A 14388-nucleotide genomic window follows, 5' to 3' on the forward strand; every position below is an offset into this window, starting at 1 on the left:
GTCTTTTACAAGGAATTCAAAATTTGGCATTTTAATGAGAGAGATGTGCCTTATACTATATCTTAAATATCAATTTTAGATCATTTTGGTTTTTAATAGAATAATTATTTTTTTTAGATAAAACTATGAAATATGTATTCTTGTATTTGTTTAGATCAATGTTTTGATCTCTAGTTATTTTTTCATTAATCTCAAACTTGACGAACCAACTCAAAACAATACATTTGGACAATTTTTTATGAGAATGGTGTAAGTTATATAAATTGGGTTTATTTTATTTTGTTAAATAGGTTATAATTTTAAATTTGTTCAGAGTAAATTTCCAATTTAGACCCATCATTATTTTACAAAAATGATTTAAAATTTGGCGTTTAAAGTCACATTTCTAGGTGGGGTGGCAGAGTGGTTAGCACTTTCGCCTCGCAGCAAGAGGAGCCGGGTTCGATCCCAACTGTTAGCACTGGGTGAAAACTCGGAACTACTCCTTCTGCGTTGAGTTTGCAAGTTCTCTCCCCACTGGTTTAAGGGATTTATCCCCGAGCTTTAGAAGTCTGTTCTAAATTTAAATGAATTTTTTTAATAATTCATAGAAATATTTTATTTAACATTATCTACATTATTAACCACGATTATCATTTTATACCATAACGTTATTTACCATTATCTACCACGTGTTATACGCCACTTAATATAAACCCATTTTTGGTTGAAAGATGTGAACTGCGTAAGATGACCAATTACATCGGATATAAACAACTAATTTGCATAATTAACGGTACTTAAATATTAATCCGTTAAAATTTGGTCAAATTACTCTTTGATTTCAAAATATTCGAATGAAATCGTAATCTAAATGAAATTGAATGAGATGGAACTGAACTTACTTCCGGCTGATGTAGTAACATTAAGGATGGTGGGTGGACCGCGCAATCGGTTGTCCTTTGAAGAAATTGATTTGTACGTATTGTACGCTTCGATTTGAATAGAGTATTGGGTGTACGCTTCTAAAGCGGAAAATGAGTAAGCATTACGAAAGTTCCCAACGTTGCAGTCCTCAGTGCGATTTGAAATGGTAACGCAGTAACCGTTCAGCGGTCCATTCTGCTTCAGCGGTTTGTTCCATTTCACTGTCAGCGACGTTAAGCTCTTGCTTAGTAATGTCACATTAGTCACAGGTCCAGGCTCTAAAAAGACCAACAAAAGACATTTTAAGACCTCCATTAAAAGAAAGTTACTATTGTACCTTATTTAACATATTTCACTAGGTTTATCTCACTAGGTTTTTTACTCACTAGGTTTATCTCACTAGGTTTTTGCTCACTAGGTTTATCTCACTAGGTTTAGCTCACTAGGTTTATGTCACTATGTTTATGTCACTAGGTTTATCTCACTAGGTTTAGCTCACTAGGTTTATGTCACTATGTTTATGTCACTAGGTTTATCTCACTAGGTTTATGTCTCTAAGTTTATCTCACTAGGTTTAACTCACTAGGTTAACCTCACTAGGTTTATGTCTCTAGGTTTATCTCACTAGGTTTATGTCTCTAGGTTTATGTCTCTAGGTTAAGGTCTCTAGGTTAATGTCTCTAGGTTTATCTCTCTAGGTTAATGTCACTAGGTTTATGTCACTAGGTTTATGTCTCTAGGTTTATGTCTCTAGGTTAATGTCTCTAGGTTAATGTCTCTAGGTTTATGTCTCTAGGTTTATGTCACTAGGCTTAACGAAGAATGTTTTTTATTTCTAATTAGGAAGAATGACTGTTAAGACGATTTTTTACATTTAGTTCCGGTCCACCTCACGGTCTAACAGTAGGCGCCTTCCAGTTAAATAAATAAATCAAATCAGCAGGGTATCCATTGGTTCCCTAAATCGAACCAATTGAAGCACACGTCGCTGACGTAGCTCGACAGACAATGTTTCATTTAATTTTCTTACCCTTTAAAGGTGTAACAAGAACTTACGGGAAAAATTAAAAAACATTTCTACGACCATTCTCTTCCTCCCACGTTTTGGGTCTCAAAAAGTGAAAATGCCTAAATTCAACCCCTCAATTATAACAGCACCATTAACCGTAATAAGATCAAAGACAATATAAAACTCCATATCCTAGATTCGAATTCAGAGAGCTTATTGATTGGATGTTTTCAAACGAAGCGATTACCCACTTTCAGCACGTGACCTCCGAAAAATTGCCCTCCATCGGCTGCTCTGTAAGGCACTATCTATAGTTGGTTACCATGGTAACAATGAGGCTGAATTTTTTAGGATTTCCGGCAGGAAGTGAGTAAACGCTATTGACTATGCGCGAGGCAGTAAATTCAAATCTAGGGTCTGAGGTCTATATTGTTTTTGATATGATTAAATTACATTTAAAATGAAGTCTATTTACATAATTATAGTTTATCCGGATAAAAACTAATCAAACTGTGGTGAATCAGCTAAAAATTGAATTTGATTGCATATTATTAAACATTTACGTTAAATTCCGCTATTAAACAATGATGAATAGGACTTTCCATAAAATAAGCTGAACTTGCTGTGTTTGTTTTATAATATAATAATAATAATCAGCTAGGCTAACACCCCTTATGCCCAAGTCATCTAGCGACTTATAATGCCTTGAACAGGTAGCAGGGTTACAATGCGTAGGAGAGTGGTGGCAAGCTCATTTATCACGAAATACGTAGAAGTTCAGTTCAGTTTATTATACTTAAAAACAGGGTACACCGTTGAATTTAGCCTTATGTCCAGGGCTTTTCGTAGTTAAATGTCATCGACACGTCACCGTGACGCAAAAGCAACATTAAAACAAAAGGACCATTGTTACTTTACAGAAAGGCCTATTGCGGTGACCATTCTTCTTGACCTTTCTACACATTTAACATTAAGATTTCCAATAACTGCTCTCTATTTTGTTGTAAGAAGATAAGACCTTACCAGATACTTTGGTTAACAGAGTTAATAGTTTGGGTTCTCCATTCAGTGTTTCGTCCCATCCCGTGGTACAATTGTAGTTTTCAACCAAGTTGAACGCCATGACCGTTACGGAATAGTTGCTGTAAGGGAGGAGATCTGGGATAGTGAATTTATTTTCGTGACCGCCTAGCTCACTCTCTTCCTTCGAGCAACTATTATTGCATTGCCACTCAACGCGGTACCCCGTGACTGGACCGTTCTTGTTCGTTGGTTCCTCCCACGTTAACGAAACGCTACCAGCAGTTACTTCTTTGGCGACTACATTTTGGCAGGCACTTGGGGCTGGAAAAATCAATCACGTTTGTCCTTAAGTATTGATTAGATTTAAAAAACAAGTTTCACAACAAAAATTGTCCATCGCAACATTTTATATAAAGATAAAGATGTTTATCCCGACTACGCGGGAAGATGGCGCTACACAACACTAAGGAGCTTTCCCACTTCTGTTTAATAATATTTCTTGAAGAACGCGTTCGACCAGTGTCGTTATTGAATAAATGTTTAGTGTTGTGTAACGCCCTCTTCAGCATTGTTAGGATACAAATATCCTCATCTAGGTAACGCGAACGTCATCTTCTTTTTGACAAAAATAGTAAAACCTCGAACTGCGCAAGTGCGAGCTATGTCACAAGATGTAGAGCTCTCGTTAAAGCGCCTGGAAGTACCGCGTGATCCTCCTGCTCTCTCCTAGCAGCTTCTGACGTCAAAGTGCGTTTAATCTTAACCCAAAGGATATACCTCAAAAACTGAAAAGTTTATCATGTGCATGAGCTAATCTTAATACATGTAATTTTGGTTTAAGCATTTTTACGAGCTTTGAGATGCAATATTAAATTTCCCTCCTTATCGCTACGCCCTCTTTGATTAACGTCGAAAACTAGATAGGTAGTGTATTAAAGTTGACAGCCAGTAGCGAAAGCACTTTTTATGGTACGCCATTTCCTGTATTAGATGATATAGAGGCTAAAATATCATAGTGACAGATAATTTTTGTCTGAATATCAGATGCTAGATCATAGGCGCTACCTAGGAAGAGCGAGTGACTTAAGCGCCATCTACACTAGTTTCGATTGGAATAAAGTTTCCGTATAATCACTTATTAAAATCATGAATTATTTTGAATCAAAGCTGGGAATTTTCTCAGAGGAAATTAATTGGACAACCCAAGTAGACTTATTTTTATCTTATTTTTGCACCACCCAAGTCATCTAGCGACTTTTAATGTCTTTAATTCAGGTGACCGGGTTATGCAGCCCTTCATGCCAACTAGGAGCAGCAAAAACTGTACCAATGCACTGTACCCATATAAGGAGAACGTGTAACGACGCCCTTTAGGGTCACCCCTTTTCATATACATATGGTCCGAGATGGACAATGACCAACACTTTCTCCCCTCCAGGCGAGATGGTTTTGCCCCACTGCGTTGGGTTTTGGAGAATTCCGAGAAGGGTTCGGAAACGCGTGGAAATGTACCCAAAAAAATAAAGGCAGTTCTTTTTTGGAATTCAAAGTTTGGATGCAAAATCATAAAGACGTCTTCGTCGTTCCGTAAATTTATTCTATATTATCATCTAAATGTTAGTTATTAAGTTTTAACATTGCAAGTAATTATTTATAACATGTTTTATCCGGGCCACGTTATAAACGCAGCCCGTCAAAAGTCGTGCATTTTCTTGTGTACAGTTTTCATTGGAAGGGGAAAATTCGGAAATAGGTCTTTCAATAAAAGTTACGTCCCCCTTCCATCCCGCCCGGCTCGTAAAACCGGAAATAGGTGATTTAATTTCTGTTTCACGGCTACCAGATTTTATCGGGTAGTTACACAGCCAACCCTCTTTGAAACAGCCAACTTCAATCCAAGATTTCGCATTAAACTGTAAGCCTCGGCACACGCGTTAGTGGCATTACCGTTCTCTGTGGTCCTTCGTTATGATATTTAACGTTGGGTAAGTTCAAATTTTAATTAAATGAAATAAATCTAATGTAAATAACTTAATAATTTCTAGTTTTCAGTTAAATAGAGAAGATATGGAGCCACTAGACGGTAATTAAACCCCAAAACCAGCAAAAGTACAGTTAATGCTCAAATCTCCGAATATATTGAAGGAAAATTCAAAACGAGAAAAACTGATACCATTAGAACTCAACGTATTACTTTCACAATCCGGAATTCAACAAGTGTTTCCTTTATCCCACGTAGCTTTTTTAGGCAATTTAGAATAATGAAATCCCGACTTATTATCTATATCTATGATCCCGAAATCTAACTTAGGCCTAACGTTTACAGCGTTAAAAATATTTCCTAATTTCAGGCACCAAGCGACCACAAGTTACAAAGACTATACAAAAAGGAATCTGTTAGTCCAGGCGCGGAATGTTAATACTCCTTGGCGAGTGCTGAACAGGTTTCATTGAAAGACCTATTGTCTACCCCCTTTCCGTAAAACGTTCAGCGTAATGGTTCCTCCAATGAAATTTGTACGCAATACTGCGTTAGCGTGTTTAAAAGGTAGCTGCATTGTACTTGTGTTTGTTGCTCCTAGATGCCAAACACTCCATACACTAACTATTTCCGTTAACCTCAACAAGTTTAAATGGAAAGGGAAACCGAAGACTCGGGGATGGGGGTAACCCCTCTAACCAATGCGGAGAGAGCTAAACGCCACTCACTAGCGTTACTTACCAGCGGCTTGCGTGTTTGTGGAAATCTCTCGAGGGGGTCCCACTATCCGATCCCCTTTCGTAGATGAAGAGTTCGAGGTGTAGAAGGCGCTAATTGTCATGTTGTAGTTCGTGTATGGGATCAAATCAACGAAGCTCCATTGGGAATATTCGCCTTTCAGGTCGAAGTTTCTTTCTACCGGGTCAGTATCGCTTGTTAATGAGATTTCGTAACCCTCCAGCGGTCCTCTGGGCTCCATTGGCTCGTTCCAGGTCGCAGTCAGTGACGTCGCTTCAGCGCACTCGAACTGAAGATTCACAACTTCACCCGGATCTGGCTCTGCAGAAATTGAATCGTTTAAAAATCTCTTGTTAAATTACGCGAAAAAGTAGAAAAATCCATAATAAAAAGGAGGCAAAAAAGCTAAGCCTTAACAAATTCAAAGTTATGATAAAACTTATGAAAAACTCGGACCAATAGGTCTTCGAGGATAAAATTAAAATGCGGCAATTGGATCAAATAGATCTTCGATAAACGTTTTTAAAAGCTACGTAATACCTTGAGCAATGTAATTGTTGTTTTAGAGTAGATTGGACTATTCACTCCACGAACGCTATGCGATTAATTAGATTTGAGATATGTGTAGAGTATGACAACCACCCGTTGATGGATTGGTGGTCGTCATCAAACGACCGTCTACATTTTCTGTCTCCCAGGCGCAAGGGACGCCACTAGTCCCGGAAGCTAATTAGTTTTATATTTAAAGCAAGTGGCGGCTCTATCATTGCCTCCTGTATTATTATGAGGCATTTGTTATTAGAGATGGCAATGAATCTATACGATTCTTCGAAAATCGACTTTACATGGAAATAAAAATACTTTTAAACCACTGGTTTTTGTTTTTGCTCTGTCGTAAAATATCATTTGGCTCGATTTGTTCACCGCGTCGAAACGTATAAATAAACAAGTTGGCAAGCCAAAATATACCTTTCCTCGGAAGAGTTTTTAATTTTGAGTGAAGCTTAACTGTATTCGTGGTTCTGCGGTAGAACGCTCACCTGTCGTGCAAGAGGGCTCGAGTTCGAATCCCAGCCGATTAAAAAATTATACTACACCCAATGACAAAAAGAGGGCGGTTTTGGAAAAACCTTTCCCCTGATTCTAAGAAACTGGGTACGCCCCGAAAATGCGAACGCGTTCGCAGGCCTGACAGACAGACCCACCCACAGACAGACAGACCCACTCACAGACAGACAGACACGGTGGTTGTATAACCCCTCCTAGGGTACAAAGTCCCCTCGGAGAGGTAATAAAAAAATTATTGTACAACAGTTTTTTAAAGTGTTTTTTAAATATATTGTTAAAAATTACTATAATTTAAGTTATTGAAAAATTTAAAAACGAGCCAATCAAGGCGAGGGATACTTTTATGTCCCGCCTTTTGGGTCAAAATTTAGCTTAAAAAACTTGATTTTATATCGACGCTAATGACATATATATGTTGGAAAAAGAGTTACTTCAAGTCGAGACGACACTTGACTTACCTAGGAGGATGGAAATTATGGAGTAGACTGGGTAGTTAGGCTTGGCATCTTTTAACCATTGAACTTAATACAATATAGACATCTAGCGGAAATAGTTTGAACTTAAGAAAATATTTTCGACTGCTAGTTGTTGGCACGCCACGTGGTTTTATAGTTTTACAATGAAACAAGGAAAAGCGTTCAATTTAATTTTCCTAGAACACAACTATACTGTTTTTTCCAAAAGTAAAAAAGGTACAAATAATGGTAAATATAGAGATTACAATATTTTGCTACTAAAACCAAACATTCAGCGTCCTCCACTAATTTAAAGGGCCGAGGAGGAAACTGCCTCTCACGTTCTTTGTAGTTGCGATTTTTATGCGGCTCAAAGGCTAGAGCATCTCGGGATGCATCAGTTGGAAACCAACGACTTCTTTAACCTGCCGGCTAAAAGTATTTTAAGATTTATGTCGGAGTTAGGACTTTTCTAAGTAATAGGTTAGGGGTGCTCAATTATATATACATGCATATATGTTAGACTAGTAACACTGCCTGCCGTATGATGGCGCTACAGGCTTAGGTTAAAGTTTTAGCTCGAGCTACGTTAACGTAGTTGCGTAATAGGTTAGGGGTGCACAATTATATATACATGCATATATGTTAGACTAGTAACACTGCCTGCCGTATGATGGCGCTACAGGCTTAGGTTAAAGTTTTAGCTCGAGCTACGTTAACGTAGTTGCAACGGGGAGCTCCGAGCCCGTATAGGGGGAATACAGTTTTCCATTCCAAGATACGGGTCATTCATATTCCTAGGACTTACCAGACTCCTCAGTCTCAATGACTATTGAAACCGGTTCTCCGTATAGTGTAATATTTTTGTCTGGAACGCAATCCATGTTTTGAACCACGTTGAACGCCTCGACCGTTACGGTATAGCTCTGGTTAGGAAGAAGACCGGTGATATCGAAACTCCTTTTGTTCCCGACTGTCTCTTCTTGCTTGGGTTCGGTATCGCTTTCTCTCTGCCATTTGACGAGGTAGCCAAACAGTGGTCCATTCTTCATTTGGGGCTCCTCCCATTTTATGAGAATGCTATTAAAGGTGACCTTCTTGACAAATATATTTCGACAGTCACTCGGCGCTGAAATAAATAATTATTATAAGCATCTACTTGGAGAGGGAATAACTGCATATAGCTAATAAGAGAACAGTTGACACTAACGAACGAACTTCAACCTTAGGTGTCCATAACAGAGATAAATTGTTCGGAATTGGTATACAGCTCTGAAAATTTATATACACGTGCCTTGAACTATACTCTCGACTACCTAATTTTTATTTTTCAAAAAAACCTATTGGAAAAAGATTATAAGCAAAGAACCCGCTTATCTTCGTGTGTATGTGTTTTTCAAATTAACTATTCTGAGTTGCACCACATCTCCGCAACTTTACAAAAAAATGGTTAATTACGTCGTGTAGCTCTGGTGGTAACGGTGGTAAAGTTACGAAATTATGGTGATACGTGTCATAGTAAGTACAATTCGGGTTTTTTTTTGTAACCATGCGCTCTCACTAATATAGCATAAGAGAGATTACGTATTTACGTTAAGCCAGGCGCTCACTGCTCTTCGTAACGTCTCCGTCCTACCTTTCACAAGCGTTTGCTTCGTAACGGAGACAATGTCTTATGGAAGGCAGGACGGATACGAAACGGAGAGCCAGTGGGCGTCTAGCCTGAGTCTCAAGGTCCGTGGTAACACGTTTAGGTCAGGTATGGCATTGAGACGCCAATGGTGGTCACGCGATTATTTCGCAGGAACGTGCGGTGTTTTGCCTCGTGATCTGTGACGTGAAATATTGTCATGGTAGTTGTTTCAAGGGGTGGCTAAGCTAATATGACGTATACCTATGACGCTTCGAGCCAACATCGAATCACTCAATTTCCACATTCAAATATATATACGTTTTCTCAAAGCAAGTGTCGGCTCGATCATTGCTACCTGTATTATGAAAAGGCCCCTGTTATTAGAGGTGGCCATGAATCTATTCGAATCTTCGAAAAACGCGACTTTACTGGAGAGCCTGGTCCAATCTATTTATGGCAAAGGAAACTAAAATTTAAAATAGCCAAAAGAGTAGTATCACCTCGTAGCTTTGGCCATGGCCGCCATTTTAGGCGCGTTTTTTTCTCTATAGGAAAAAACATGGGTGACGTTGCGTGATGCAGCACTGATACTACTCTAATGATAACTTCGCCTAAATTATATATCCCGTGTTCAAATATTGTTTATTATTGCTGTAATTTACGTTATTGAGAAATTTATAAAAGATCCAATCAACGCGAGTGGTTAGCACTTTAGCCTCGCCGGGTTCAATCCCAGCTAGTGGCATTGGGTGGATAATCGGAACCATTCCTTCCGCGTTGAGTTTGCAAGATCTTTCCCCACTGTTTGAAGGGGTTTCCCCGAGTTCTTCGGTTTACCCTTTAAAGCAACTGTCGGCTCTATCATTGCCACCTGTATTATTAAAAGGCTCCTGTTATCAGAGATGGCCATGAATCTATCCGATTCTTCGAAAAACGCGACTTTACTGGAGAGCGTGGAGCCATCTATTAATGGGAACGGAAGCTAAAATTCAAAATAGTGAAACAATAACGTCGTCAGAGAGCCATTATAGAGTATTATATTAAGACCACTTTTAATCTACTTACTGAACTTTAACCTAAAATATATATACCATATAAAATATATTGTTAACAACTACTATAATTGAAGTTATTGACAAATTTACAAACGAGCCAATCAACGCGAAGCATACTTTTATGTCCCACCTTTTGGGTCAAAATGTAGCTTCAGCATCTGGTTTTGATTTCGACGCTAGCGACACCTGTTGAAAAAAGAGCTACTTCACCTAGAGCTGACACTTGCTTTAAAGGTCCCCCTCGCGTTGATTAGATCGTTTGTAAATTGCTGAGGTTAACGGTATTAGTCAGTGTAGAGAGCTGTTGGCATGAAGGGCTTTCCACCACCCTCCTACGCATTGTAACCCGGCCACCTGTTTAAAGGGATTAAAAGTCGCTCGATGACTTGGGCCTAAAGTATTAGCCTATCCTAGCTATAAGTACCGCCTTTTTGATTTCGACGCTAGCGATATCATTAGAAATAAAGAGCTCCTTCACGTCGAGCCGCCACTTGCTTTAACTTTACAGTTTGATTTCATTGAAAGTTGAATTTTTTTAGGCCTTTATAAACGTTAGAGCGCTAACCGATGGGCCGTGACTCCTTTTAACAAATAGACTATACTAAGTTTTGTTCACTTTTGACCGCTGATACTGGACAAACTATAAGAGCTAGGGAAAAATGGCACGATACAATTTGGCTCCTTTGATCAAGCTTAGCAACATGTTTCATTTTGAAAAAAATCTGTCGAAAGCCAAATCCCATAGAAGAAGTGCGATGTCCTATAACAAGCTTATAAAAGTATGCTATCAGCAATTATTTCAACTAACTTACATACTTATAGAAAGTCACTATATCACTATAGGATTATGCTAACGTTTAATGTCAGTATTCGGCAGTGGCGTAGCCAGAAATTCGTCAAGGGGGGGGCTCGAAGTATGTGAATGTTAAGAGGGGCTCTAGAAGGGGGTGGAAATTTAGCAAGGTTGCTAGGTACGCTAATATAGGTGTGCTCGCGCGGCCGTTTTTAAAGCCTTCAAATAAGAGACGAGATGAAAGTGACAGGGTCTGACGACGACGTCACTAAAACATTCGATTAGCGCCTCAGGCGTAATAAAGAATGCTAAAAAATATATCAAAAATACATTGCTTGGGTACGGCAAAAGTCAGAGCAAATATAGTCCGAGGACATAAAACAACTTCCTAAAATCGTGACGTCGGTGACAGACCCTTGAAACATAAGAGAAAAAAAAATTATCATTTCAAATCAAGCTTGAGCACCCCTTGGAAATTTAGCAGGGTTGCCACAACATTTGGAGATTCAAACTCCCTGACTATTCCCTGTTTTCCCTGACCATTTTAAGACATTTTCCGTGACTTTTTAAGTCCAAATTTTGTATTATATATTTTATATTTAAATGGACTTATATTTCAGTAAAAAGGTATATTGCAATGTTGAAAAAATTAGCCAAACTTTCAAGGAAATAAATGATAATCATACAATTTGTCATAAATCTGGAATAAAATTACCTTCCAAAAGTGTCAAAAGAAAATTGAATTCCTTGACTTCTTACAAATTCTTAAAATTTCTTAAAATTCCCTGACATTTCCCTGACTTTTTGGGCCAATTTTTAAATTCACTGACTTTTCCCTAATTTCCCTGTTTTCCCTGACGTGTGGCAACCCTGTTTAGTACAGTCAAAGGTAGGCCCAAGGGGGTCTGGACCCGGAAATCCCCCCTTGTCTCCGCCACTGGTATTCGGCCGCAAACACTCTTGAAAATGCGGAAGGTTTGATTATTGTTTTTCAATGAACTTCTAGGAAGAAATTTATGGGTATCCACTGGTAATGTCCAAGGATCCATTGGCACGGTGCTGCAAATGCATCCGCAGAAACTATGTCAAATATTAGACGTTGCACATATTTAAAGCATCATTGGCGGGTCACCGTCACTAGCAAAATCTCGGCTGTGGTACAACCACGCCTGTTAATATGATAATAATTAGGGCCAACATAAGCCACGGTCACACGACGGACTTAATCGGTTCAATACTGAGTTTAAAACTAACTATTGAAAACGGTTTCGTTGCTAGTTTATTCGAAGAAGTTCACACGGGCCTTCACAGCAACCGGTATTAATCATTTTTGCAAGATTGTATTTTTGAATAAAGCAGGTTACACGACGACGACGAAGTATTAAAGCATAGATTGCAGACCTATGGGCCTTTTACCATGGTTGTAGTTTCGTCCAATCACATCATGTACCCTGGTCTATCGCAAAAATATAGCCACCAAATGTTTTATCGTTCAAAACTACCCACCGAACCGTTTTCTTGTTGCTTCCAAAACCACCGAGTTTAAAACAGGTATCTTCGCTACTTGCTTTGATCAGATGACAACTTAATTAGGTATTTAACTAGATAGTTAGTGAATTTTAGGTGTCGTGTGACCGTGGCTTTAGTCTAGCTTAAGCATTCCAAGTGTATACATGAATAGATTCCTGGTAGAACACATTCAGATCGGAGATGGTAAACTTCAGGACACTCATGAAATTATACACGTCAAAGTGACATAAGACCCAAAAGTGTGTCAACTCTACCTTTGCGCCCGTTAAAATATTTACGGAGAGCTAGTCTCACAATATACTACATAACCTACTAGTTGGAATAGTACTAGCAACGTTATATTTAATCTATGGTCTTCGGTTTATTCTCCCGTAGACATACGTTCTAAAACGCCTCACTCGCTGACGCTTAAGCGGAGGAAGTTTAAAATTTTGATGACGTATTTTCAACCCCCTCTCCCACTCCCTCTTTTTACTTCGCGACAAGCTCCCATTAAACATTATACCCTACTGACACACTTTTGGGTCTTATGTCGCTTTTGTGCACGTCAGTTGTAATTTAGAAAATTTCTCGCTACATAGATCCACTTACCGGTGGCTTTTGTGGTTGCTGAAATGTTTGTGACTGGGCCCAGTAGGCGCTTTCCTTTCGAAGACGGAGAATTGTCCATATTGAACGCACTTATTTTAATCGAATAGTTCGTATACGCCGTCAGATTAGAGAATGTATAAGAATGTTGGGTAGTATTTACGCTTCGTTCTGGTTTACTATCGTTAAGCGTAGTTATGGAAATGACGTAACCATCCAATGGTCCGTTTAGCAATGCCGGCTTATCCCAACTCAAGCTTAACGAGGACGATTCGGGACATAAAACTTGAGCGTTACCAACGATTCCTGGTTCTGAAAGAGTAACGAATGCTGGTTAGTGACAAAAGGGTCTTTTAAACCATTGTTACAATCAGCCGCATTCTTAGAGACCTATCACTTTTAACGAGTGCTTTCATGCACATACTTAAAGCAACTGTCGGCTCTATCATTGCCACCTGTATTATTAAAAGGCCCCTGTTATTAGAGATGGCCCTGAATCTATCCGAATCTTCGAAAAAGATGACTTTCGTGGAGAGCGTGGAGCCATCTATTAATGGGAACTGAAGCTAAAATTCAAAATAGCAAAACAATAACGTCGTCAGAGAGCCATTATAGAGTATTATATTTAGACCACTTTTACGCTACTTAGTGAACTTTAACCTAAATTATGTATCCCATAAAAATATATTGTAAACAATTACTATAATTGAAGTTATTGACAAGTTGACAAACGAGCCAATCAACGCGAAGCATACTTTTATGTCCCGCCTTTTGGGTCAAAATTTAGCTTCAGCATCTTGTTTTGATTTCAACGCTAGCGACATCTGTTGAAAAAAGAGCTACTTCACCTAGAGCCGACACTTGCTTTAAGTATAAGGGACATTAGTAATAGCATATGTAATATAATCACTCATAAGTATGCCATAAAAGCATTGGTCCACGGGTTTTTGACGTCAATTACGTCACTTCCAACTCCGTGACGAAAAACACGTCATCAGGGAATAGGCCTTTCTATAAAGTAGCATTGGCCTTCTTGTATCGCTGGCGTTTTACTGCGAAAATCCCTGGACATAAGAGTAAATTTGAGGAGGCACCCGGGTTATAAGTATAAACTGAACTGAACTTCTACGTATTTCGCGACGAAGAAGCTACATAAAAATACGTTCACCTAGGGTGCGTCAAAGTCTAAGAAGGAATTCTTCTTTTGAGAACTCGCTAAAAAGCGTCAAAAGCAAAAAGATTCTTCTAAAAATGGCGGCTTACGAGAATGCCACCAACGTTGTAATCTAAGCCTTTGACATTCAATATTATTTATTCTCATTTTTCTCAAGATATCTCGTGAGAAGGGATTTAGTCACCTCCTGTGAGAAGAGATGACGTCACCTCCTGTGAGAAGAGATGACGTCACCTCCTGCGAGAAAAACCGTCAACATTTTGAGAAGTGAGAATTCTCACTATCAAGGGAAGAATTCTTAGAATTTTGACGCGCCCCAAGCGGAGCTTATTTTATAGAAAGACCTATTCCTCGCGCGTTTAAAACTTTGACAGTGTATAGTTCAGCTCGTGCCTCGGGATCACGTGATTTCGTTTGGTAACCTTTTCATCATAA

General features: G+C 38.8%; 1 protein-coding gene across 1 annotated transcript in view; it reads right to left on the bottom strand.

The window, feature by feature from the left end:
* LOC149960194 (phosphatidylinositol phosphatase PTPRQ-like) overlaps positions 1–13062 on the bottom strand; it is a 32458-nt gene extending 19396 nt beyond the window's left edge. The window contains exons 1-5 of the mRNA XM_090165187.1: positions 12783–13062; positions 7989–8309; positions 5661–5978; positions 2939–3259; positions 885–1184 (exon numbers count right to left, since the gene is read on the bottom strand). Of these exons, the coding sequence (XP_090021313.1) occupies positions 885–1184; positions 2939–3259; positions 5661–5978; positions 7989–8309; positions 12783–12861 (1339 nt within the window). The 5' untranslated portion in view covers positions 12862–13062. The remainder of the gene's footprint in view (positions 1–884; positions 1185–2938; positions 3260–5660; positions 5979–7988; positions 8310–12782) is intronic.
* Between the last annotated feature and the right edge of the window lie 1326 nt (positions 13063–14388).

This window comes from Leiobunum rupestre, chromosome 2 (genome assembly GCF_980474605.1).
Source record: "Leiobunum rupestre chromosome 2, qqLeiRupe1.1.hap1, whole genome shotgun sequence".
Taxonomy (NCBI): domain Eukaryota; kingdom Metazoa; phylum Arthropoda; class Arachnida; order Opiliones; family Sclerosomatidae; genus Leiobunum; species Leiobunum rupestre.